Below are 25,597 nucleotides of genomic sequence, written 5' to 3' on the forward strand. Positions count from 1 at the left end.
AGTTCTGGGTTTACTATCTTCCTTTCTCAGACCTTCTCTCTATGGATATCTATACTGCTTCCAGTCACTCCCTCTACAGCTGGGAGTCTATCAATTAACCTTAATGTATTCACTGCTTAAATATTGTGTTCTTGCCAAACCAGATGGAATACATAATAAAGAAACATATGTACACAGATGCAAAGAGTACAGTTTAATAAGTAACTGGAGAAACTCATGGTAATGATGTCTTGTAGACAAAGGTATTTAAAAAATAACAATAATAAAAAATAAGTGGTTGGGTATCTGGGTAAACACACAGTACTGTTGCATTTTGTGCAGTTAATTCAGGACCTAATTCACCCTCCACCAGTCCTTTAGCTCGCAGTCCTTGTCTCCTTGTCTGCTTAACTGACATCCATGTTTTCTGACATCCATGTTTTGGATCACAGTTGAAGCATGGAATGGATCTCCTCCTAGCAGCTGATGAGTTAATAATATTGACATCATCATAAGACACATACCTGCCTTTCAACTACAGAACCTGCTCTAGAGAGCTGCAATAGGCTGAGATGCCAAGCCATTACTGTACAGTGGTTCCAAACAAAGAAGCTCTGTCTTTTAACTGTGAGGGTACCGGTTCATGTTTAGCCCTTGTCTTCCCATTCAATTCAATCGGTTAGGATGGCAATTCTTTACAGAGACTCCCTATGGAAAGAATCCTGACCCTTTGTGTTCAAACAGGCCATTTGTCTGTTTTCTTTGCATTATACGCTGTCATAAGTTACTCTGGATCCTGGCAAGCTGGATGTTGAAACTCCCTAAGATAAGGTTGGCTTGCACTTGTATTTACGCTCAAGGACATGGTTTGATTAAGGGGGTGCCTTCATTCAATTTGATGGGCAGAGATGCCAAGCCATTGCAAGCAGCTCCAGCTGTCTGCAGTTGAACAGGACATAACTACAGCTTTTAGTCTAGTATGGTAATGTTTGTACAGCAATAGTGTACAAATGTTCTAGGCCAATGTAGTCATGATGGCTTATTATAAAAAGGCAATTAAAAATTAGCACAACAGGATGGGGATTTTTGCAGATTCTGATACCACTCCTACTTTCAAAACACACTGTGAGTCTTTTCCAACTACTGTGGATATAGGTCACAGAGACATACTTTTTCAGGAACTGACACCTGTAATGTGTTATGTATTTCCCTGACAGCATATCAGGGTTAATAATTTTTATTTTTATTATTTATTTATTTCTTAGCCGACGCCCTTATCCAGGGCGACTTACAATTATTACAACATATCACATTATTTTTACATACAATTACCCATTTATACAGTTTTTTTTTTACTGGAGCAATCTAGGTAAAGTACCTTGCTCAAGGGTACAGCAGCAGTGTCCCCCACCTGGGATTGAACCCACGACCCTCTGGTCAAGAGTCCAGAGCCCTAACCACTACTCCACTTTAGAGAGTAAACATCTCTCTTTGAACAACATATTTTCTAAGTTGATAAAATACCAGTAACAATGGAATCAGCTAATAATTGTAACAATGGCATTTCAGCTGATGTATTAACTGGAAAATTAATGTTCCCGCAGTCAAGCCAAAATTGTATTTTCACCTGTCTTATGTAAGTAACGAATGTTCCCAAGCAACTGAACCCTGGAGATGAGACCCAGTCTTGACTCTCCTCAGTCAATTGTCTTCCCAAACCTGCAGGATTGCAAAGGCTAATACAGCACCCACAGCCAGGAATGGCAACTTCACACCACCAACATTCCAGGGAGCTCTCGATGACTCTCCCTGCACTCCATGCATGAGTGCTTATACTGTACTAGAAGAGCCACTGGAGACCTCCAGGTTCATACCTGCTCCGAAGAAATCTGAAATCTCCGATTGTTGGTACTGAGGCTCACATGGCGAGACGTTTGGTTATGTATTTCAAAATGTTCTCTCTATAATTCTTACTTCTACTTAATTAATAAAAAACCTTGTTTGCAATAGTGTGTTTCCGTTGCTGATAGGAGCAAAAGCTTTTAATGTTTCTTTCCAGCAAAGCTTTCATCCTTCACCTTGAAAGCAATGTTAACGAGGAAAGGAAAGCTTTACTTTAGCATGACTAAGGGTTGATTAAGATATTCAACAGCACTGCAGTGTAATTACCAGCCCTGAAATATAATTAGCAGCTTAGTGAGAGCAACCGCTGTCCTTGAAATGTGCAATTCAGGAGGCGCTGCATGACCTAGTTTGGCACTAAATTCTATTTTTCACTTGCTATATTACAGATGTTTTTTTTTTTTCTCTTGAGAGAAGTGGCTTAAGGGTAAGGAAGGCAATCAGGTGACTCAACCGAGCTGTAAAAAATACTGGCAACTGCTTGGCATGCTCTTTTACTGCAGCCATACAACACAAATTGTATATGAATGAGAAGAATCTTGAAGATTTTTTTTCCGAGTCTATCTATTAAAGGGTTACAGAACACTCAATTCTGATTGCAACTCATTACTTTTTTTTTTTGCTGTGTTGTACGTATAGTGTCATAGTTATATTATGAAAAATAATCACAATTGTTTTGATATTTTTGTCATAAAAAAGTTGAAAGAAACTGAATTCTCCTCGACGTCATGCATCAGTGCTCTCAACAGTGCTGATGCTGTCTTTCTGTTACCACACATGCCTTTCAATCAGAGCATCTGCATTACTGCAGCAGAGAGAATTGATTTGGATACAAAAAGAGAATTTAGTGAAGGGCAGTCAGATGCAGCTTCTCTTGATTGATGGCATTGATCATTATTTGTAAAATATATTTAGTTTAATTCCAAACTGTATGACCCAAGATTTGAGAATATAATTATTATATAGGATTCATGGGATCTTGTTTTCGGAACACTACTAGATCTTTTGGAAACTGGACATATCTGATCATGGTATACATTCTTTAGTGCAATCAATTAGTCCCTTATCACAAAACCACCTTGGAAAGCTTTCAAAACCCATCATCTTTTCATATTTCCCAGTTGCTTATTTGGCCAGCTTTCAGATTTGTGACAGTCAATTGGTTGTATAAAGATTGATGGGTTCAGCTGACTTGCAGTCTCAGTTTTGAACTGTAGTATGGAATATAATTCTCACTTTGTAAAGAAACCAGACAACTGTGGAAGACACTGCGCAAAGATTGATTTTATTATTATAGTAAGAGATTGGAAAAGTAGAAGGAACATTTGATACAGAGTGAAGGTTATGTTTTTATTACTCACACCTTGTACCTTTCAATGCTCTCTCTAATTTAAGTCTTAATCTTTAACACTGTGTTCAGTTTGACAAATAATCCACTTTGAATCCAAACTCCTGGTATTAAAGCCTAATTTCAAGTTCCATTCCAATTCGACAAAAAACGGAGTTTGTGACAGGGACAACTGCGAACTGTGGATCACAAATCAAATTCAGCATTTCGAGTGCATTTGTGTGATTATAACACTTGCATTGTAATTCTTGCGATCTACTAAATCATGCATATATTTTCTATTCAGTAATATTCGGCAATGGTTTGAATGAATTTCAGTTAAATAAGATGTTTTACATGGAAAAAACAACTCAAAGTGGTGTGTGGTCAAATAATCCACAGTTTCTAACAGTTTCTCACTTATATTTGTTTTGTCTCCTACATAATCCATCCACTGCTAACCATATACCTCCAGTTCAAACACGAATGGACAGGTAAAGATAGGAAAGAGTGGCCTGTGGCCAAGATTAAATACTATTACAGTGAGAAGTTAGCATAAGGGCAGATCTCAAGCTGTGCCAGTGAGGTGGGCAGTAGGAGCATGGTCCTATCCCCACAGGTGAGATCACAGCCCTGTGAATGAGCTCTAAAATATATATACAGTGTCAAGCAATCGCAATTATTGTAACCATTCATTGGCTTTAATTGTAGTGACTCAAAGTCAGTTATACAATGATTAATTGAACTAAACAAGCAATACATGAGGTAAGAATGAATTAAATTGTCCTGGGGCAATGCTAAGGTTACAAAAGTATGTTGTTACGCATAACATAGGCTTTCCATTTGTAATAATTTACAGTAGGCCACATAATGATAAGGCAAGAATATATCCTGTTTATGTATTGTAGAGTTTTAATAAGATAGGATTGTGTTCATGAAGATAAAATAAAATATGTTGTTTCTTTGCATAATGTGATACCGTTACATGTTTGGTGGAGTCAGCAGAGAGGAACAGTCAAAGCAACATGTGATTTTTTGGTGTGAATTAGTCAAACACATTAGGCATGCTTCTAGCACCCAGTTAACTAAAAGCCTCTACTGTAAGCAAAACAAAGAAATATAACTTAATATTGCAGTAGACTTAGAAACAACCAAAATAATTGCAAAAATATATACATGAACAACTGTAAAATATGTATACAGCACGTTTTCCTGAACGTTCTTATGTTAAATTGTTTTGTATCACAAACTATCTGGGTTCAGAGTCACTGATATAGTCTGTGGTGAAGTGCGTGGTGAATATTATATTCATCCATAGGCATAGGAACCTATGCATGCTTTTGTATGCTATTTACAGTCGTTTAGAAAAATGTGCATTTTCAAAACTCTCCTATAGGAAAGAAATGCCCCTCCCCAAAACACACAGGCAGTGTCAGCGTGTGTAGAGAGACACAAAGTGTTATCTTTCAGGGTTCTTATATTTGTGTTTCCATTTTAAAGGCCTTGGAAGGTCTTAAATATGACAGATTTGCAGCTGAAGGTCTTAAATTTGTTTTTCTATTTAACATTTTGGATGCCAACGTTGCCGTTCGGTGCCCAGCGGATCTGTACCAGCGGTGCGAATTGGCAACGGGCAGCTGTACCTTGTTGACTAAAACAACAAGAAACTTGAAAAATTGTCATCGTAATAATCAGCACAACTGCTGCTTTTGATTGGTCTATTGAATATATGCTGTCATTCAAGTTTTTTTTTTTTTAGCAACAACATTAGAAAGTAAAGTTGCTAACAGCCAAACAAAACAGAGAAGGAGGCGGTGCTTGCGCTGTGAGGTGATCAGTGCAGTCTGTTATATTTAGTCATGAGGAAATTATGATTCTTATTTATTACAAATGAAATTATGATTTACCAACTATGCTACCCAGCTCCTGGTCCAGGCCCTGGTACTCTCCCGCCTAGACTACTGCAACTCCCTCCTGGCTGGCCTCCCTGCGTCCGCCACCCGTCCGCTCCAGCTCATCCAGAACTCTGCTGCCCGCCTGGTGTTCTCTCTGCCTCGCTTCGCCCACGCTACTCCACTACTCCGCTCGCTCCACTGGCTCCCGATCACCGCTCGCATCCAGTTCAAGACTCTTGTACTAGCCTACAGATGCCTTGACCAGACTGCACCCAGCTACCTCCAGACCCTCATCTCTCCCTACACCCCCACTCGACCTCTCCGCTCCGCCTGCACTAGAAGACTAGCTCTACCTCCGCTACGCTCCCCTGCCTCCAGAGCCCGCTCCTTCTCCACCCTTGCTCCGCAGTGGTGGAATGACCTTCCTACAGATGTCAGGACTGCCCAGTCCCTGACCACATTCCGGTGCCTCCTCAAGACTCACCTCTTCAAAGAGCACCTGTAGAACTCCTCTGTTTGTATCCTGGGACACTATCACCCTTCATGTAAATGTGCTTTATTTTGCTCTTATCTGCCCCCTATTTTACTGCATTTAATCCTGTACTTCAGAATACTGTAATCTGCCAAGTGTTTTACCTGTAGTACTTTGTATTTAATCACATCCTGATGTAACTATCACTATTTAATCATATCCTGATGTAACTATCACTATTATCTGCTGTATTATTGAATTGTGGTTTGTCACACTTGTACTTTGCTTGAACAAAAGTTATTGTATTTCTTGCTCTTATTGTATTACTTGTATTGTAACACTTGAAATGTATTTGCTTACGATTGTAAGTCGCCCTGGATAAGGGCGTCTGCTAAGAAATAAATAATAAATAATAATAATAATAATTTATTTTATTTCACGTTTACTTATATTGTCCGATTGTTTACCTATTTTTTAAATTGGATAATAAAACACGTCAGTTTACAACTAACCATTTCATCGCTTGCAAAAAAGGAACATATTTTCCCTTTGTACTTTTATTGTGTCATTTGTAGTTTTTTAGATATTCAGGGATATATAACAACAATTAAACTATGTGGAATGTTGGTGAAAGACAGCTTTCTACTGGAAAAAAAGTTAGCTAAGCAGGGTGTGCTGGAAAGCCTTCAAGTGAGAATGCAGTGGCGGTGTTTATTTTTTTTCGAATTTCCTGACTTTTTCAGCTTTGACAGCTCTTAATGTCATTCAAAATGTAATAAATATATAATTGCATTCTCAGGGCTCAAATTTGCGAGCTGTGGGTCACCAGGGGCAACCAAAATTAGTCTCTACGATAATTTTGTAATATGCATTCGCCATCAGAAACTAACACTATTTACTTGACCCCTATATTTTTATTTGGCTACCAAATTTTAAAATCTAACAGCCAGATGCCCCTAAGGATTTTGGCCAAACTTTGAGCCCTGGTTCTGTCTGTTGATCAGCTGGAATGAAGTGCATCTCTATTGAATAAAGAAAGACTGTTATTATCACTGCATTGGTACTGTACGTATTGTACAAGCATCAAAAGGCCTCAATTTGTTAACTTGATAACTATTCAGCTAGGATGATTCTACTTTTGTCCCCCCCCCCCCCCCCCCCCCCCCCGGACCAAGACTCCTGCTCTATCCCTATAACTCCCTTCAAGTATCTTGGCACTCTCCAAGCTGTCATGAAGCATTGCACTTAACACTCACCATTGCCCCGTGAAGTGCCGTTTTAAAAAGAAGAAAAAATAGATTTTTATGTAAAACAGAAAAACCCCACACATTCTGGTTCTATACTAGAACATAAGAACATAAGAAAGTTTACAAACGAGAGGAGGCCATTCAGCCCATCTTGCTTGTTTGGTTGTCAGTAGCCCATTGATCCCAGAATCTCAACTAGGTTGAAGACAATTCTCAGTTTTCATGCCTTACTTTTAGGTTGCCTGTTCTTGCACTTTCTAGGTCAGTATCGTCTATTCGCCATTAACCAATCTACTGCAGTGAATTGACCTAGAAAGTTGTTTTAGATACTATATGAAAGTAAAGCAAGCAAAACATTGAGTACATTGTTTAACCTAGTTTGGTACCAAATATATTTGTTAAGCATACCAGTGAGGGGAGCTTGTATGAGTTTGTAAATCTGCTACTACAACCATGACATTGACCAAATATGGCTTCCATATTAAAGTTCTGTTGTATAGAGGCAGTCCACTTGTTGTGATTGTCTTAATGTTTGGAACACAGCTGTATTCTTACATGTTCTTCGTTAATTTCCATTACCAGTGTTGTCTTGAAAAGAATAACCCCTCTCATTGTTGCATTGCTTTAACTTCTGACCATATCAGAGATACAGACCACACACACTGACGATGATGTCAATAAAGTTACATTACAAGTGTTGTTTCAACCTCTGGACATATCAATGATACAGATCCTTTCATCAAATTTTTTCATCATATTTAAAAAATATTTTTTTCAGATATGAAATATAGCTTTAAAAAAGCAAAACGAAAGAGAAGCAAACCATTGAAAGACTTGATTAATGGACCAAAAAACATATTTGCACATTTTATTACTGGTGTATTTCCCTGTCTTTTAAAGTGTGTACTAGGTCTGTTTTGTTGATTCAACTAAATGACTGCAACTATGTCTTTAAATCTGTCCTGTAAACTGAAAGATATGATGTAAACTTCTGCTTGCATACCTTGGGAAGTATGTACTGCCACTGTTTACTTTAATCAGCCCAAATCAAATTACAAAAGCTTTACTAGACCAACATGATAAGCAGTAGAAATGTTCTTATTAAAATGGTCATTTTGCGATTAAAATGATCCATGCTGCCTCTGGACAATTTCACACGTGTGTAATTTATTTTATGGAAGATGAGCCCAAATCTGTTTTAAATGGTGAATTCTGAGCAGACATTTACAGCCAAGACTTTGATCTTAGGCTGATCATGCTGCAGCTAGTAATGGTAAAAATGAAAATGCATATTATTACCTAATGGGGCAGGCACAAACGTAACGTACTGTGAGCCTTATTAACTTCTATTTGGAATCGTACTGATACAGCACACAATGGAAATGATGTGGCAAAAATCTATGACATTTTAATAAATCTACCTAGGTTCACAGTATTGACTCCAGTCAAATGGAAAAATGTTTCTGAGCACATCTAATCACACTCTAACATCACACGATAATACAGCACTTTAATATAAATGAATACATTGTGTGTAGAGTGTCTCTAGTTTGGGTGAGAGGACTGCAAAGCAAAGCTGTCTTCTCAGACTGTGTGAAGTCATTTTGGTTAGAACAGGGCTTCTCAGGCTCGGTCCTGGGGACCCCCTGTAAAATATTACAACTAACTTGAAATCTGCAACTGTTTAAAAGCTGAAAACAAGTAAAAACGTCTAATTAAACAAATTATCAGCTCAGTTAAGGGTATAGTTAAGTAACTGAGAGTTCAGTTGGAATGAAAACCAGCAGCCACAGGGGGTCCCCAGGACGGAGTTTGAGAAGCCCTGGGTTAGAATAACACCCTACACACTTACTAATTAACTTATTATAAATTGCAAAAAAACAAAGATTGTACTCAGGAATGAATATTAAAAAATAAAAAAAGTGTTATTGATTTTTTAAATTTGCAATTGTGTCATATGTTCTATTCAGGGGTTGGCATATGTAGCCATGATGTACAGCCATTTTGAGGTGATTTATAATATCTGTTCCAGATTAAAGGGAAATCAACTATGGTTTTTAAAACATCCCTAACCTTGTTATCTTAACAAGTTTTTTGTATAACAAGTAAGTAAGTAATTTTTCTATAGATTCTATGTGATAGGATCATTGGAGTCTGAACAGAAACCATTACAGAAGGAGTTTGAATTATTTTTGTACAGCCATTGCAAGCTACTTTAATCAAATATTTACACCACATTTTTTTTTGCAACTATATCACTTTGATTAAAGTTTTCCTCATTAAAAAGGCATATACTAGTTTAACGAAACATCTAGGTTCATTAAATAATGCCATTTGATAATTTGCAGTTCAGGTGTATGGTGTAGGCTGGCTGATATTGTTATTTATAACAAATATTTTTTTGGTACCATACCAATTTACAGAAAGTATATTACACAACACTGCCTGTTACACTTACAAACAAAACTTTATTTACCCTGATATAATAACTAGACCCCAGAGCTGCTGTAAAACGCTGCAGCTATCAGTCGAATTTGGTAAACGCCAACCTAAGTCATAAAATACTGGAACAGCCGCAAGGCTTTAAATGGCCAGGAGCTGCAAGATGTTTTCGCAAACATTTTAACTGACCCTGACTGACCCAGACTAAATAAAGGTTCTGAGTCTTGTTCATCATTTTATTAAGGAAGTGAAAATATTATATAAACCACAAGGTTAAATGAAAAAGAGTGCAGATGAGTGCAAAGTTCACGGTAGTGACGGAATTGCACTATTTTGATAGATATTGTTTACCATATATCATTTAAGTACGATGTGTTACGATGCTCTCCGGATAGAATCGCCACCAACCCTATTTTCAAAAGCATGCATTTGGATTCATTTCCTACTGTACAGGAATGGAGGTGAGTGGCCAACTAAAATGTATCCCTAAGCATGTGTGAGTCTTTAAATGGACTGCTCCCATAGGGAACAATGGAGATGTTTATTTTTCTTTAAAAAGTTTCAAATTGAATTCAAATGTAATGTAATTTTATTCTGATTTACAAAATGGTTATCAAAGACCTGATGAACAGAGGATCATTTAATTTGAATGGATAATATTTTATTGTATTTACAATAACTGTGGTATACAGTAACATTGGGGTATATATCATAGTATTTTTTTTCTTTCTGAACACTAGTTTGATGATAGGGTGACTTTGGCTGTTATGGTCCTTAAAATGTGGAACAGTGACCCCCAGCCTGGGACCTCAACATGTCATTGTTTCCTTGTGCTGCAGTGAAAAAAAGATTGATTAAGTAAGCAAACAAACATTATTTACATACAGTCTTCTATCTGTTCCAAGAGTGAGAAAGAGTTGGAACTAGGAAAAAAAAAAGTACTACAGTATCCATGTTCAGCACAACATACCTACTGGTATTTACAAAAAGTTTTTTATTACCAAATATACAAAATATATATGTATATACATTCAAATATTTGTAACATTGTTGCTTACTGTGTGTAATTCAAGTAGGTTTCCCCTGTAAACATTGCTCAGACAGACAGACATAACAGGTCTGAGCCCTCCTTACTGTACGACGTATTTTTCCTTTCCATATTTGGCTTTCTCTTGTAGAAGGTTTACTTTGCATTTGGCACTGGCAGATCATCAAATTAACTGCCGTTTTAAATCCTCAATGGTTTCACAGCTATACAGTCTAGAATAAAGTCTGCTCATCCTACTTAGGGCTCAAAGATAACTCCACAGATAAGGTTAGATGCCAGTCTATTGATTTACAACCAGTCATTCATGTACATGTTTTGCCTCCCTTTAAACTCAAGGGCCTGCGTTTGAATTAATCCCATTTATACACTGCAAACAACTAGTGGTTTACTGAGTTCATGGTGAGTGTAAACTTTCTGCAAACTATATTTAAACATTTTTAAAAAACATTTAAACACCTCCATGGGTAGCTCCGTAGATGGGAGCCCTGGGCTGCACTGTGTAAATAGAACATTATTTAGCTCCCATTTGTACAACAATATGTGGTTGCTTAGTAACAAAAAAAAAAACAGGGAAGTTGAAGGCAGTCAGGCAATACAGTACACTAACAAAGTCATTCCTTGCATTACAACTAGAGAAACAAGCACTTCCAGCAGTACTCAAACTGTCAGGTTTCAGTATGTGGGAGGCTTTTTACACATAATTTACACTGTTTATCTTACTCAGCTACATCATAATTAGATGGAACTATAGCATCTACATTTTTTGAAAATCACAGGAATGTGCCTCTAATATTTCCAATAATTTATATAAAATATAAATACTGTATTTTAATAAATATGAGCAGGAAATGTATATGCATCCCTAAATTTAAAAAAAAAAAAAAAATTATATACATTATTGGAAGTACATAGGATTTGCACTGTTTACCATGAGGCTGTAAACCACCGGCAGTGAGAAAAGTGTAAATGTAATACTTTCTTTACAATCCATAAGGGATTCTTGCCATAAAGTCCCATTTTAAATTTACAGGATGGGCTACCTAGGCCAGTAATATGCGATCTTTCTTATAATCAAACACAATACTTAAAATACCTTAGCAGCACATTGCTAAGTTCTTCTGTATCCGAAATACCAGGTTAGTGTGAATGAGCTTTACAGAAGGACATGTTATTTTTCTCTTGCACAGGAGTTTGTTCTCATTAGATGCAATACTAGAAATCCTGCATACTCCTTGTGAAATATGCACTCACACTCTCTCATAAAAAGAAGGGCACAGTTTCTGTTCAGCACGCATGGTATTTGTGAAATACTGGGTACTAGTTCCACAGTCTAAATGGCTACCATAACGCATTGTCCATCTCCGAAACCCCATACATGTCAGACAGTTTTTTGAAGCGGGGCCCCCAGTCGCTGAGATAGTCATAGTCATGGTCGGTGTTCGTGGTGACAGACTGCAAGGAGCTGAGAGAATCCGCCACGGACCCCTCTCCTTCATAGGCGTAGGTCTGTAGGGAGTCGTAGGGGGCTGCGCAGGGGTCCACATCGGCCTCATACAGCTTGGCCAGCACGTAACCATGAACGTTACTGTCCCCCATGTAGTTCTGAGGCACGTAGCGGGACAGGCTCTCAATCTCCGACACCATGTCCTGTCTGAACTTCACCACCTGGGATTCTCTCGGGTTCCACATGGCGGCAATGTCAAAGGCCTCAGTGTCCTGCTCTCCGCCACCTTCATCATCGTAGCGCACGATGTTCTCGTGTACATTCTCCTCCGCGTCTGTCAGGTAGGGCTTCTTCCTCTGGCTCCGCAGGGACAGGATGAGCAGGATCATCACTGAAGGAAGACAGTGTAAGGATTTAATAGCAAGCCAAATGATAACATTACATTTAAACAAAATAATGAATGCATTTTAATATTAGAGCAGATCTGCTCAATATTGGGTTCTGATCAACTGTAGTATTCTTAATTTAAATGTTTATATTTATTATTATTATTTAAACAATCTACACAATCTATGCTATCTCCATGAAGGATTTTGACAATATATTTGGGAACTCACTTTCCCCTCTGTTATTATTTAGTTGAACTTTGAAACACTTCTAGATGTAACCTCAGCGCTAGACAGTGATCTCAATGCTGGACAGAATGTCTCTTTCTGAGGAAACATTTTACTCTGTAGCATTCACCTGTCCCATAGTTTCAGTGAAGCAGGACAGCACAGCTTATGTAAAGAGGATTTCTCACTGGAAAGGGGCTCCAGCACATGTGTATCAAAGTGAAGAAAATTAAAGTGCTAAAAGGGGAGCAGTAAAGGAAGACATATGTACAGCTTTTTAAGGTAGAATAAACAGGGGGTACAAAATTAATCATTTTCTTACACTTGTATCATTCATAGTATGTGGTTTCCAATCCTTGAAACTTTTATTATTGTCAAAATATGTTCTCTTCTAAATACCAGTATACCCCGTAGAGATTTTTAAACAAAGGAAAATAGGGCATTTTATTAGGTGTGGTCTTCTCATTAAGCATTAAGACTCTGCATTGCCATTAAACCTCTACTTCTCTGATTTTAAGTGAATCAGTTTAACAATGGTCAACATAAAACAAAAAATGGCTACCAGTATTAACTTAAAAGTATCCCATGTGTTTCCTATAAAGCGATTTTTTTCTTTACATTTTTAGTAAAAAAAAATTCAATAATAAAAAAAAAAAATTAAACCCTTTTTGTTCTTGAGAACAAATTGTTTTTATTTTTGTTTACAAAAAATGTAAAGAAAAAATGCTTTTCATAGGAATGTGAAGAACATTAACACCCCACTTATTTTTTATTTAATTGTTTTAAGTTTGTAGCTTTGGGTACGTTACTTTGTTGCAAACCGATAAAGTTAATTTGCTGATACAGGGTTACTGAAATGGACCTGATGCCATTCTGTATTACTTTCCTCCTGTTGCCAACAAGTCACATTATCACATTCAGAGTACACATGTCTGACATCATACTAATGCTCAAAATGATAAAAACCCACACACCTAACATTGATTGTCTGTTATAGTCAGCCAAACTCCCCTTTACAACATCTTCCTCTCAATTACTTAACAAACAAGAACAAACCAATTACCCGATCAACAATTCTGAACCATACTTTAAATACAAAAAAGTAAAATGTTCTCAATTAAAAATAACACCATGTAAAAATTAAATGTGACATTAAAAATCTCTTTGGGGCTCACACCTCAATTCAATTAACAAGACAGGAGTTCAAATGCATCCTCCGAGATTGAGGAGTTTTTACCTATATTTACAAGATGCTTCTACTTGGTTCCCCTTGAGGGCTTTTTGCATCATCAGTGTGAGGCTAATTTGATTATTAATCTCATCTTCTACACCTATGGGAGATTTTCTGCAGACATTTGCGAGATGCACTAGTGATGTTTTTTTTTTCTATTGGGAAGAGCTCACACAGAACACTTATGATGCAAGAACAAACTAGAAGCATCTTGTAATGGTATTTAGCAGAGAACATACTATGAACACACAATGTTGATCTCAATTTTTTTTTTTAAATAAAAGTCTCAAGGATGTAATGAAAAAAAAAATGAAACAAAACAAGATCTGGAAAGCAAATAATATCAATGAGATGTGGCTGCAAGTATTATTTACATTTTGTAAACCCTATTTATTTTACCTTTAAATCTACCTCAACATGAAATATACATCAACAACAAAAACTATGCTGGCTTACCAAGTAACACAAAAATGCAGGCTAGAATTGCAATGAGAGCTCCTCTGCTTAGGCTAACAGGAAGTGTGTAGGCTTCAGCAGTGCATGACATGACATTCCCCTCTGTGTCACAGCTACACACTCGGATTGTCAGGGTACTGGTACTGCTATGCACAGGCTGTTCCCCATCTGATATGAGTATTGGTAGGTAATAAATACTCCATTGTTGCTGGCTGAAACCCCCTCGCCGGGTCACTATCCAGGCTGTGTTGTCTGAAAAAGAAGAATGATAATTACACCATGTTAGACTTCACACAATGTAAGTCATAAGATGTATCTCTATAGAAATGAATACTGAAAAACTAACAAATTCCTTACGCTTCCATATTGTGTTGTTTGCGTAATGTTTTAGTTGTTTTTATATTTCCATAAATGTAAAATATCAAAAAGTAGGTGGAAGCATAGCCTTTAATAAAGTCAGATGCTTCTATTAATGAAAATTCAGAATATGTTTTGTTTATATAATTTCGGGGCCCAGTTTCCTACACTTTTTGTCATAACATTTTTGTAAACAAAGAAATGTAGATTGTAGTATTTTAATGCAAATTGTTGCTTTGGATAAAGGCCATAACTGTACTGAGGTACAGTTATTTTATTCAACACCTCGACATACCGCTGAGGGCAGTAATGTAAATGATTAATTCTATCTTCTCTTATTACCTTGGTTGTCTCTGAGTGTGAAGTTTGGGTTGTTAGCTGCCTCGGGTGCCAGGCTATAGTAGAAATGTTGACCTCCGAGTGGGTCATCTAGGTCCACGGCAGTTACTGTCTGAATCAGCTAAGGTACAAACAAACAAAATCGATGAGCATAACAGCCTTCTCATGAGCACACACTGCAGGCTTAATATTCTCCACTTAATTACATGAATTGCGTGCTGTCTATCCACACATAATCTTTCTGAGTAAACATTATACATAATGGAGCTGAAAAGAATAGAAGCAGAACATATTATTTATTTACTTTTAGGTTTAACTTTGTGTTCAGTTTTTCTTTTGTACCACATTGCACATTTGACTGTTATTTTTAAAGTTATTTCTCGTATGGAAGCAGCATGGAGACTGGTGCATGCAAAACAACAGAATCGTGCTTGTTGCCTATTATTTGCTGCCTCCACCTGCCAAATTTCATTGTGCACTTAACACTTTTTTTCACAACAGCAGTGTAAAGTGGATAAGTGGCATGTATTCCTTTACAATTATTTTAGATAAAAAACACTGTCAAACATATACTATTGCACTGTATTTTACCTGTCCAGCTTTAGTGTTTTCACAGACAAAGGCTTCATAGTACTTTTCCAGCTCTGGCGGGTTGTCGTTGACATCTATGACTTTCACAGTGACTGACACACTTCCAATTTGTGTGGGGTTGTCTGATGTAACAAAAAGGTTAGAGATGCAGCATTCATGAGTTTTTAGCATACAATTATATACAAGTACATTAACAATATTAAACTTAGGATATATTACAGCACAGAATAAACTGTAGCAGCTTGAAACTATATTGAAAAACAAACAAAAAAACAATATACCCAGTTATCATGTACCTGTATGTGATTGTGAACCCTATTGACAAAACTTTAACTCATCAGTTATTTAAAGAGGATTTTTTGATAGATAAAATCCACAGCATCTATTGAAAGTTGCCTCAAAAAATATGTGGTAGCATTACGAAATAATTACATTGTAAAAAAAAAAAAAATTATCCTAACTTTCAAACTACGAGTGCTGCCTTTTATATTTTCATTTAACCTAAACACATTTTTAAGACATGCTTGGAGATCCAGTGGGCTGGGACAAGCATTGCTCTTTCATTTTCTGTTCTATTTCTCTTGATTTTGCCTTTTTTCTATGTCCTTCTATTCTATAGCTTTCTGTCAGCTTACTCCAATCGTATTACATTACATGGTTTGGGACTCTGCCAAGCCAGTAAAAGTTATTGTTTGACATTGCTGTCTGCTACTTACTCATTTCCATAGCCATAACAGTAATGTTGTGCCAGGAGACCTCTTCGCGGTCCAAGGGCCTTGCAGTCATTAGAGCCCCTGATGTGATGTCGATGTAGAAGTATCTCCCCGGGTCACTGTTCCTCTCAATGGAATATCTTAGAAAACAAAACAGGGAAGCATGGGACTAATTCACGCCAGCATTAACTGCTTATTTACATCCACTAATAAATGCTGGTAGTTGGCAGCTACATGACAAATACTGATATGGGTTGGGAGTCCCTGCTGAGTAATGCATATTCCCTGCCTAAATCATGACACCATGAACCGTGAATGCACACAATATATTTTCCCTTACAAAACATATAACTGTAATTTCCCCCCAAGTGTATGTATTAATGTCTTTTCTAAGGTCATACACTAAATGCACTCAAGCAAGGCCTGGCTGGAATGGCTGACACTGTGTCGACAAAGAAATCTCCTTAAGGGACATCTATTAATATCATTCCTTCATCACCAAAACAGTGAGTATTATATTTCCCATAATGTGGAGATTTGTGTAGTTCTGAGAGAATAATTAATTTGATTACATGAAAGATTAGACCTTTAACATTTTTAAAACCCTATGTAACAAGAAGCCATCCAGTGCCCTTTTCTGTCATGTAATTGTAATTAATTGTCAATTTATTCCTTTCAAAACCATCCCTGCAGTGATGTTTTATGATCCATTTATAGTACAGCTATGCCTGTAGCTGAATTTGTAAATCATCATTTCCCAAAGTATTTATCAGAACTGCAGGCACGTGAAAAATGCATTCATATGCTAAATAATAGAAATGTTGGCATTTCTTTCTGATTGGATTATTTAATAGAATTTACTGTCCCCAGTGATTTATAGTCAAGTTGAAACTGAATAATTTATATGGCAGGCAGACCAAGATTAACTCAAAAACACTGGAATCGTCAGATAATAATGCACATATAGTAGCCTGGCAACAGAGCAGTGCACTGCATACCAGTTTTAGCGCGTACCTGAAAATAACACATCAGTTTTTCATCATGCATCCTACCCCAGAGCGTCGGACCACACAAACATGATGGACAGTCGGGACACCGCATAACAGACAAGTGCTATCGAGGTATGTGCATACTAATTAAATAATAATGAATGTCCAATTTCATGAATGCTGCTTGGGCAAGATGCACTCTGTCCTGTCGTGGAGAAAGGGCTTGTTATGGCAGGGGTCTCTGGCTGGGCGAGAGCCCCTCAGGAGGCAGGCGAGTGTCTCTAGCCGAGGCGTTCTTTCGGGTGGAGTCGACCATCGGACACAATGTGAATCCATAAATGAATAGATATTGTTGCTTGTCGTGACGTCGTGCATCAATGCGTGGATGAATAGGATGAGCAGGAGAAAGGCAGTGGGCAGGTGTATGTTAATAAACTATAATAATAACGTAACAGACAGATTGGCGCTGGCAGACTAGGTATCAAACTAAGGGGCAAATTAATGTTTAACACCGATAAACTGGATGTCCATCACTCACTCACTCACCAGTTCTCCAGATCAACTAACGATCTCAACGGATCCAACAGAAAATCTATTCAGGATACAAATTTCGAACAAACATTAAAGACTTTTGTTGTCCAACAACACTCGGAACCTGCATCCTAAAGAAGGACTTTATCCCAGGATCCAACCCTACCATATCCTTATATTGAAAGAAAAAACAAAATGAACTGCATTCTGCTATATGATGCCACCTATTATGTATAAATATGCTATATATGTAAGGTATAAACCATGACGGGCCGTGCGGTTCCCATGACATATACCACTCCTGGGGTGGTGATAAGGCCCAAGGTGTCAGCCAAGAGCCTTTATCCACCACAGAAGTGGTATATATCATCGGAACCGCACAGCCGAAGTGGTTTATACCACTTATAGCACTGCTACCTGTCATTTAAGGGAAGAAAAATAATTAAAATAATTAAAACACATTTAAATTAAGACAAAACCAGAAACTTTTATTGTGTATACATTAGCAGTGTAAGATAGTCCCAAATTTAATTTAATTTAATTCATTGTTCGCTTATTAAAAATAAATTGCACATGTTCATTTATTGTGAATTTCTGCATCGAAAGTGCCATCTCACTAGAAACTAGAGGACTGACCACAAGCTGTGATGATGGGCGGAGTTTCAAATGACACTAAGGAAGTGAGTATGTGAACTCGTTATATGCGAGTCACATATATTCCAGTACGTTTTCATCTTTTTGGATCTCAAAATATGTTTTTGTTAGTTGTGTCAGGGGACAGTACCTCAGTTTCCTGCAGGCACTTCAAATCCAGGCCGGTAATTCGGGGGGTGGTATCTGGCCTTGTCTTTACCTGCTTTTCTAGAGTTTTCCTGACTGACAGGAATACATTATTGCTGGTTTTAAACTCGCTGTCAGCAGAGATGTTAAAACTTCTACTGTTAAAATATGTATTTAGTCCAGCTCAGCATTATAAAACTGGAGACTGAATACTACTGGTCCCCAGTTGAACTTCTTGCACTGGAATAAAATTCCCTTAATGTTGTTGAGATTTTTTGGACTTATTTCCATAAAATGAATGTCCATATTTTTTTTTCTTTTTTTTGTGTGTGTGTTTTTTTCAATCTTTGTTTTCTTCTATGTCGTTTAACTATTCCTCATCTACTGTTATGTGTTCACTCTTGCTGGTGCACTTATTTTATTTATTTATTTTTTCAGATGGACTGCTGTCTTCACTCAGAAAGTTGGTGTTGTACCAGTTATGTGGAGTTTCATCCCCAAATATATTAAAGGAAATATTTCGTTGTGGTTTTGTAACTAATAACAAATAAAATGGCATTTTATCATGGAATTTAGAATGTAGTGGTGCGTAGTGATTTATTCAGTGTGAAGCGGCTCATTAGTATGCAAGCCGTGCTATACGCTATATATACGTACAGTCATGTGATGCTGTTTAACCAATCAGAGGTTGTTATTTTTCCAAGCCGTGTTATAATATATATATATATATATATATATATATATATATATATATATATATATATATATATTGTAGGCCCGGAGGGGAGGCGGCTGAAGGTCTAGGGCCCCCGGAGATTTTTCCTTTTAGGTTTACCTTCAATAACACAAATTGGTAGATATTGATCTCAATTATTTCTGCAGTATACCACATGTCCACGTGGTAACAATCAAATAGTTGCCTCATGTTTTTACGTGGCCGTTAGCGTTAGGTAGCAATCGTGCTCTAGAGCTTAGGGCGCCAGCTCAGGGGGTGGCACAAGCGAGTACCATTTTCCACCTTGCTCTGCTCTAGGTGGGTAACAACTGTACTGTTGCCCCGCCTTATATCAGGCCACTAAGGTTGCAGCCGTGCTGTAAACCGCAAGATCAGCATTGCTGTCTCACCCCACGCAGGGAGCAGTGTCGGCTGCTGGAATGCCAACGCCCTCTGATCGAGCGTCATCATGTAGTCAAATCATCTGGTTAAAAAATAACCTGTATTTTGGGGAGATGCAGTTCTGCCTTTGCTTAACTATCAAAGGCCAGGTATTTATCATGCAGCAGGTCAATTGGTTTGGCAATTTAAACGGCCTTGTCTGTTGGGGAGGGCAGCTATCTGCCCCGTGCCCATGGATTTCCTTCAGTCAGCCTCTCCACTTATCAGCGGAAATATTTATGGGCAGGGATACCCCGAGGCGAAGCCAAAGGCCAAAGATGTATTATATGTTAAATGTGTTATCCTAGAACGTATAATATGCATCAATGTGTTATCGTGTCTAATCTGTAATAAATATTTTATCTATCACATGAGTTCCCTGACTGAACTCGTGCACTGCATGAATTTACTAATTGATACTTTTGGGCACTAACTGTGTTAGCATATCGACACTGCCACCTAAATATAACTTTCCAGGACTACATCCTTATTACAGGGTGTGACAGGGATGACGAGTGGTGACGTCAGACCAGAAGGCACAACAAAAACAAAAGGTACGGTGCAGTGGCGCGGGCGCCGTTTTATTTAAAGAATCCAAAAATAAAATATTTAAACAGAAAACACTTGCTCACAGAGCAAAATAAAAGGGTAAACAAAAACAAATCACGAACACAAAATAATAACAAAACCCAGGTCAGGCTGGGCAATCACCTTCACTGACGCTAGTTGGTTTCGGTTTTTAAATAAATTTCTCTCGCTCTCCGTCTCTCTACTCGCGCTCTCCTCTTTAACACCCACCCCGAGCTAGAGAGCTGCAGGCTTTTTATAACAGGTGACCATCTCCCGATTAGCAACAAATTAAATCACCTAATTAATTCGGGAGATGGCCACCTTCTGCACGAGTTTGAATTATGTTGTGGATGGGGCTACGCCGTCAAAATACAAACAATAAAACATACGGCGCTCGCCGACATAAATACAATAAATCATAATACACAAAAAAACAATAATCTGCACAGGGGCGGAGGGGGAACCCTCGTTCTAAAAATAAACAAACAAACAATATACAGGGCTGCTCGCCCTGTTACACAGGGGAATGAGGAAATAACTGAAATTCAACTCACTTGCTCCTCACTTACTTTGTACTTTTTTAACTTATTTTTTTTTTGGCTTATTTAACCAATTTATTCATCTTTAGTTTTGACCTCTTTCAGTAAGTTCATCATTGTATACTATGTGTTGTATTGGACAGACTTATTTTAGTTAGCTCAGCTGGAACCAAATTTAAACCAGCGTCTTGGACACAGTGGCACAAAAATGGCCAATTGCAACCCCTGGCTTACCTCACAGAGTTATTAGATACATCTAGGTCCTTGGCAGAGACTGTCTGGAAGACGGTACCAATCTCCACATCTTCAGGCACCTCCACATAATAGAATTTGGAATCAAATTGTGGGGGCTCGTCTACATCCTCTACGCTGATGTGTATGATGGTCACGTCACTGAACGGACCCATCCTCAGGAAACGGTGGTCCAGCTGTGTGTTGGCTCCCTCTACTTTTAAGGTGTAGCTCTTTTTACCTTCAAAATCTAGAGGCTGAAACAAATAAAAAAAGAAAGGAATGAAGTTTGGTGCAGTTTCAAGTTTCCTGGAGTCACATGGCTTGTTGTTACTGAAAAGGGTTGGAAGGCTTTTGGAAAGCGATTAGAAAGGGAGATTCAGGGGTTTCCATGTATAGACTGAGCAGCAGAGGATCCCATGGCTTTGTACTGTAGAACTATTTACTTTCCATGAAGCAGCATAATATGTGTGTTTAGAATATCTTAGGGCCAGGTTCATCATTTTGTATATCCTTTTAAAAAATGTGTTGTGGCTCTCCTAGGCTTGTGTAAAGTAGTAATGTAATGTACTCTCTGCACAAGCCACCAGGGGTTCTTCTTATTAGTTCCATTTTTTATGTTTACCTGCTTTCAGAGCTAACGTTTTGCCCAAAGGCAAGTTGCAATGTAGTGATACTAATGAAGGAACAGATGTCACAGATAATTATGCAGATACTTAGCACACAGTTCTATAATTACCAGCAATTGTTTTTAAAGGACCTAATACCAGACATTAATATTTAATATGGCTCAAAGCAATTTTCGTTACAGGTTGAAATGTACCTGACGGCTTTGTAAAGGTCACATTCTTTAATATTTGGTAACTTGCCAAATGTTAAAAAGAAAATGCATCAACATTACCTATATTCTGTGTTCTAATGTGGGCACACATATTACATATTTTCCAGTTGACCTTTTCTGTTTCATTGCCAGGAAATTGCAACTGTTTTTTGAATATTTAATTTGAATTGAGAAACTGGACTATCTGTTGTTAGTTTCTAGTGGATGACCAGTTACCAAATTACTGGTGTTTACTAAAAAAACATTGCAGTTCCTTCGAAATCTCTTCAGTTAGATTTAATATGAGCTATCTACTGGTTTTGCAGACTAATCCTGGATTATTTTATTTTACTTAATCTTGGATTACCTAAACCAACCATACTGTATATGACAGATCATCCATATAATTAGAGGAATATCAAGAAACAAAAAGCTTGAAAGCTCAAAAACAATACTCAAGACGGTAGGGTTTCTGTGGAAGAGTTTTAAATAATTATTCAACTACAATTGTCTGTTTCTTACTTTTCTGATGGTTATAATGCCAACTTGGTTTGTGGGATCAGTACTGATGTCAAACGTGTCTCTCCCGTCCCCATCAATGATGGTGTATCTCATTTCAGCATTGATCCCTTCATCCAGGTCCTTAGCCCTCACCCGGCCTACTATGGAACCAACTGGGGATGACTCTGGCACACTCATCTGGTACAGCTCTGTTACAAGACAAGAACAAAATGCTTTCAGGCTGTCTTTCAAATTCAATCATGTTAACCAAAAGAAATACACTGACAGTCTTTTCTAATCTAAGGGTTTGTTGCAAACAGCCAAAGTGTACTGTTCACTGAAACCGTGAAGCCTGCAACTCATGTTTGGTCAAGAAAAACAAAAATTAGCAAGTGATATAAGAATCGTCTAAGAAAATTATTAAACAAAATTGGTCATTGCTACCTGGCTTAAACATTATAAAACAATCTAGGAGAGGTAGCAAATCGTGAAAGTGGTACAATAACCAAACACAAGCTGCATAAATAATGGAAACCTGTACTATACATATATTTATATAGGTTAGATAAATAATTCAACAACAATAAAGCACTTGGCGGGTGTTTGTTACAATGATATTACGTCACCCCTGGGCAGAATAAAAAAAAGAGTGTTGCTTTGCCATGGTAACACCACTGGGTATGCCTTCTAACCATGGTACCAATTATTATTATTATTTTATTATTATTATTTGTTTATTTAGCAGACGCCTTTATCCAAGGCGACTCACAGAGAGTAGGGTGTGTGAACTATGCATCAGCTGCAGAGTCACTTACAACTACATCTCACCCGAAAAACAGAGCACAAGGAGGTTAAGTGACTTGCTCAGGGTCATACAATGAGTCAGTGGCTGAGGTGGGATTTGAACCGGGCACCTCCTAATTACAAGCCCTTTGCTTTAACCACTGGACCACACAGCCACCATCAATTATCTCAAAAACTGTTCAATATTAATTGACTGTACTTACATTATAATCTCATGAGAGCTTGCTTTTGTTTTAATAAATGTCTTTTTTAGGAATAAATTAATATGCATCATGTCTGTGATTTTATTCATAACACTTTTTTTTTTCTTTTATCATAGTTTGTATTCCATCCACACAGTACAGAAATAAAATAACATTATCTTGGGTTGTGGGTTAATTAAAGGTCAGTGTAGAAACAAGTCTAAATGGAGTACCTGGATCCCTAGGCCAGAGAGTCAATAATATATCTGTTAGGAAAAATTAGTAATATGGACTGAAGTTTGCCATTTGGTTCCACATCATCCTGACGGACAGTGAATGAAAACAGCTTGCAATATAAACCATTGGGATTGAGTGTGTTGTTTGGACAAATGCTGAGAATGCTGCACAGAACCGACAAGACCTAGTGGCGCATGGACAAAAGACATTGGAAAATACTCACTCTGTGCAAATTTTGGTGGATTATCATTGACATCACTAAGGGTGATATTGACAGTTGTAGTCCCAGCTAATCCTCCCAACTGCCCGCCCATATCTTTGGCTTGTATGATCACTTCGTAATGCTCCTTGGCTTCCCTGTCCATGTTTGGCAGAGTCACTCGGATGATGCCTGCAAGTCCAGCCATGAAATACATCTTAATAAACAAGCAAACCAGTAAAAAAGGCCATGCCTAATTTACCTCTGGTGAGAAGCATACCACTGTGACTCACATTGCTCCTTTCCAAAGACTTCCAATGTTCTTCAGCACTGATGTTGATCAGACCCTTGCAGTTTAATTCCACGTCAGGTTAAATGCATTTTTTCCACCTAATATATATATTTTTTGAACACTGATGAGTGTGTGCCATACATACTGACACAACTTATCTTTGCTTGTTTCAACAAATGTATTTTGTTCTTATCTGTTTACGCTGAGATATCTGAAGATACATTGAAATACATCAAAGTGACCACCTGATGGCAGCATTAGGTACGTTACAATGCAGAAGACGAGAGCAGTACACATCTTATCGTGGGTACCTCTTAATACACATTATGTGTTAAAGCCATAAATCACATTCCTGGTACAATTTTAAATACAAACATGAATAACCCAATATATACATTTTGCTCTATTTTTTCACCAAAAAAAAGTATTTTTGAATAAATATAACTTACAATTTAAAAGTAATATGTATTCATGGTTCATTTTCAGAATTAAATAATTCATTCATTCAGCATGAACTGTGTGTCATTGAGTACCTGTTCTGGGCTCCACAGAAAAGTAAGGCTGTCCGTGTAGGATACTGTAGACAACCCTGGCACTGTTGCCATAAGTGGGGTCATCTGCATCTGTAGCTGTCAATTGCAGAACAGAGGTACCTAAGGAAGTGCAAAAGTATTACAAGTCATTACTTTGTGTTTTTTAAAGGACTGTTTTTTAATTCAGGACTGGTGTGTTGTTATTGAAAAACAGCTTCTGCTTTTGGAATCTAATATATTGTATCTGATTGGTATTCTATACTACGATGATAACAAATTAAAAGACTTAATAGATTAAAATAAACCTTGTTACATCATTAGAGCACTGTTTACATTTGCATTATTGCTTACCTATCACTGACATCTCAGGTACAGACGCTGTGTAGGGCCCATCCAGAAACTGGGGTTCGTTATCATTAATGTCCTGGATTTTAACAATGAACTCTGACTCGGGTTCCAAGGGCATGCCTGTTCGACGTTGCAGTGCCTGAGCCCGTAGAATATACTGGGCTTTCACTTCCCTATCCAGCCTCTGGATGGCATGGATATCACCAGTATTGTCATCTATAGTGAACATAGTGCCAGCTCCTTCTCCTGATAAGATGTATTTGATAGAGCCGTCCCCTCTGTCCATGTCTGAATGAAGCTTAAAAATAAGAAAAGGTTTTATTCATAACAATGCACTTGCATAGTTACTCTACTACTAATTAAATACAATTGACTTAAAAACATTATTTTGAAACCTGGGTGGAATTGGTAATGTCAGGACATTTATAACTTGACTGTTCCTTTTGATAAGAAGAAGATACACATGGTTGTGAATGAGAAGAGTCCATTTGGCCTACCAAGGGCTCATCTCTTTCAAATACAAATACATTTATCTGGTTATTAATATTGTTGATTGGTTAATAACATATTTGCATTCTGACATTTCCTCAACCACAGTAATGTTTTCTTTCTCAATTTTGTAAGATGTAATCAATAATGACAAAGAAACTGCTCTGCAGTATGTAAAAACAAATGTATTTCAAATTATGATTAATGTTTTATTAATGGAAAATACAACTAACTACTTATCTGAGAGGAGCAATTCAATTTTAATAATATAAGAAGGATCTCCTATTAAAGTGGATCTGTCATGGTAGAAAGCTGGAGTCATTTTAACTTAATAGCAAC

The 25,597-nt window shown here is 37.5% G+C and overlaps 1 protein-coding gene across 1 annotated transcript in view; it reads right to left on the reverse strand.

Annotated features, from left to right (window-relative positions):
* Window positions 1-9,879: 9,879 nt before the first annotated feature.
* Window positions 9,880-25,597, reverse strand: part of LOC117400414 (cadherin-20-like) — a 43,351-nt gene continuing 27,633 nt past the window's right edge. The window contains exons 3-12 of the mRNA XM_034000341.3: window positions 24,773-25,067; window positions 24,422-24,541; window positions 23,621-23,788; window positions 22,196-22,383; window positions 20,857-21,110; window positions 16,061-16,197; window positions 15,345-15,466; window positions 14,757-14,874; window positions 14,058-14,309; window positions 9,880-12,147 (exon numbers count right to left, since the gene is read on the reverse strand). Of these exons, the coding sequence (XP_033856232.3) occupies window positions 11,651-12,147; window positions 14,058-14,309; window positions 14,757-14,874; window positions 15,345-15,466; window positions 16,061-16,197; window positions 20,857-21,110; window positions 22,196-22,383; window positions 23,621-23,788; window positions 24,422-24,541; window positions 24,773-25,067 (2,151 nt within the window). The 3' untranslated portion in view covers window positions 9,880-11,650. The remainder of the gene's footprint in view (window positions 12,148-14,057; window positions 14,310-14,756; window positions 14,875-15,344; window positions 15,467-16,060; window positions 16,198-20,856; window positions 21,111-22,195; window positions 22,384-23,620; window positions 23,789-24,421; window positions 24,542-24,772; window positions 25,068-25,597) is intronic.

The sequence above is a fragment of the Acipenser ruthenus genome, chromosome 4 (genome assembly GCF_902713425.1).
Source record: "Acipenser ruthenus chromosome 4, fAciRut3.2 maternal haplotype, whole genome shotgun sequence".
NCBI classification, from domain to species: Eukaryota; Metazoa; Chordata; class Actinopteri; order Acipenseriformes; family Acipenseridae; genus Acipenser; species Acipenser ruthenus.